The sequence below is a fragment of the Mauremys reevesii genome, linkage group 14 (assembly GCF_016161935.1).
Source record: "Mauremys reevesii isolate NIE-2019 linkage group 14, ASM1616193v1, whole genome shotgun sequence".
NCBI lineage: Eukaryota > Metazoa > Chordata > Testudines > Geoemydidae > Mauremys > Mauremys reevesii.
In genome coordinates, this window is record NC_052636.1 from 21,413,649 (window position 1) to 21,416,368 (window position 2,720).

General features: G+C 46.2%; 1 protein-coding gene across 1 annotated transcript; it reads right to left on the bottom strand.

The window, feature by feature from the left end:
* Positions 1 to 881: 881 nt before the first annotated feature.
* LOC120381669 (zinc finger protein 551-like) lies at positions 882 to 1,841 on the bottom strand (the record flags this gene model as incomplete). Its single annotated transcript, XM_039499800.1, has 1 exon — positions 882 to 1,841. A coding segment is annotated over one exon (960 nt), but the record flags the coding sequence as incomplete, so codon positions are not given.
* Positions 1,842 to 2,720: the final 879 nt, after the last annotated feature.

Here is a 2,720-nt window from a genome sequence, read left to right on the forward strand (position 1 = left end):
TATAGGAGGAAAGAAATCAAAGCATCATCTCCAAGCACAGACAGCTGAGAACTCTTCCTCACATGACATTTTGAGAAGTGGAGGGATAGAATGTGATGAAAAGAAACTCTGCACAGAGAAGCCAAAATGTAACAGTTCTGGAGTGATGGGGAAGGAGGGAATCTCTGAACCACCCCATCTCCTTCCAATGTCACAGAGGCTGAAATGACACTTTTTTCCCCTGCTCCTCTTTATTTAACTATAACATGAAAAATTCCCAATGTAACTGCTCTTCAGCACAACCCAGAGCAACGTGAGAACAACTGGCAAGGATACAATCTGTATCACTGGCGACTCTAACAATAACTTTGCAATAGGAGGAATGGTATAAATGTGACGCTCCCTGGTTCCTCATAGGAAGGGCACACTCCAGTTACTTGTGGGATAATTGAGTTGATAGAAAGGACAAATGGGCCCACCTCAAAAGAAGGCAAACTACAAAAGGCATAAATGGGCCACTCATCTGGCCAAGCTGAGGGATAACGGTGCTGCAAACAGTTCAAACAGATTTAAAAAGTTATTATGTGGGAATCAGGAAAAGTTGTAAAGAAAAAAAATTGATAGCCCTAGAGGTTTTTATGGTGTTCACTGCCCTTGCAGATTCTCTGATGGCGGATATGGGCTGAGTGCCAAGAGAAGGTTTTCCCACATTCTCTGCATTCATAGGGCCTTTCCCCTGGTGTGGATTCTCTGATGTTTAGAAAGGGCTGAGCTGCTAGTGAAGTTTTTCCCACACTCACGGCATTCGTAGGGCCTCTCCCCTGTGTGGCTCCTCTGATGTCTAGAAAGGGTTGATCTTTGAGTGAAGTTTTCCCACACTCACGGCATTCATAGGGCCTCTCCCCTGTGTGGATTCTCTGATGAACAGAAAGGGCTGCTCTTTGAGTGAAGGTTTTCCCACACTCACTGCATTCATAGGGCCTCTTCTCTGTGTGGATTCTCTGATGAACAGAAAGGGCTGAGCTGCTAGTGAAGGTTTTCCCACACTCACTGCATTTGTAGGGCCTGTCCCCTGTGTGGATTCTCTGATGTTCAGAAAGGTTTGAGCTGCGATTGAAGGTTTTCCCACACTCATGGCATTCATAGGGCCTGTGTCTGTCACCTGTGTGGATTCTCTGATGTTCAGAAAGGTTTGAGCTGCGATTGAAGGTTTTCCCACACTCATGGCATTCGTAGGGCCTTTCCCCCGTGTGGATTCTCTGATGAACAGAAAGGGCTGCTCTTTGAGTGAAGGTTTTCCCACACTCACTGCATTTGTAGGGCCTGTCCCCTGTGTGGATTCTCTGATGAACAGAAAGGGCTGATCTGTGAGTGAAGCTTTTCCCACACTCACAGCATTCGTAGGGCCTTTCCCCCGTGTGGATTCTCTGATGAACAGAAAGGGCTGATCTTTGAGTGAAGGTTTTCCCACACTCACAGCATTCATAGGGCCTGTGTCTGTCACCTGTGTGGATTCTCTGATGTTCAGAAAGGTTTGAGCTGCGATTGAAGGTTTTCCCACACTCATGGCATTCGTAGGGCCTTTCCCCCGTGTGGATTCTCTGATGAACAGAAAGGGCTGCTCTTTGAGTGAAGGTTTTCCCACACTCACTGCATTTGTAGGGCCTGTCCCCTGTGTGGATTTGCTGATGAACAGAAAGGGCTGATCTGTGAGTGAAGCTTTTCCCACACTCACAGCATTCGTAGGGCCTTTCCCCCGTGTGGATTCTCTGATGAACAGAAAGGGCTGATCTTTGAGTGAAGGTTTTCCCACACTCACAGCATTCATAGGGCCTCTCCCCTGTGTGGATTCTCTGATGATCAAGAAGGGCTGAGTAGTCACATAAGTTTTTTCCACACTCTGTGCATGTATTTTTTCTCTTTCCAATGATGATTTCCTGCTTTGTTGTGGTTTCCTTGAGGTCCTTCTGAATTCCCTGAGAGGAAATACTTTTACCCATTTTCACCCCCGACTGGTTTCCTTGTTCTCTCTCTGGTCTGTGCTGAATCTCACAGGATTTTTCCTCCTCATGTCTCCTGGACACATGGCTTTTTGATCTTTGCAATAATGCTCTGTGTTTATCCACTTGCTGAACATTTTTCTGCTGAGAATTCTGCTCCTCTTTCTCACATGCCATTGCATCACCTGCTGTGATAGAGACAGAAACATCAAACAGGGATGAAAAGTGAAAAGCCAAAACAAACTAAGTGCTGGAGGGAGGTCAAATAAAAATCACAAACTGAACTCCCCCATACTCTTCCCCAAAACAGGAGAGAGCAGGGGATCAATTTGGCTTTCAAATCCCATCCAAATACGCAGGGGGAAGGGAGGAAGCTACTGCTGGTGTCTGCTAGGATCTACAGGAAGCCATGAGCTATAGTTACCCTGAGGATATGACCCCTGCTGGCAACAATAATGAACTGAGACACCTCTCAAGGGCTTGGTAGGGCATCCCAGATGTTTCCTTCAGGCACTTTCACACTCAGAGTTGGTTTAATGTTTCCTCACCTCTGCAGGGAGATCTCAGGGTCTGTTTTCCCTCTGAACCCTGCAGGTCTGAGACCCATGGCTCTTCCCCTTGTTCCAGCTGGGAGATCACATCAGGTTTGGAAAATGGAAACCCTGCTCAGATGAAAGAAAACAAAGGAGTTCCGTTGATTTCATAAAACTTTCTCATAAAAAACCATTCTATTAATTTAAC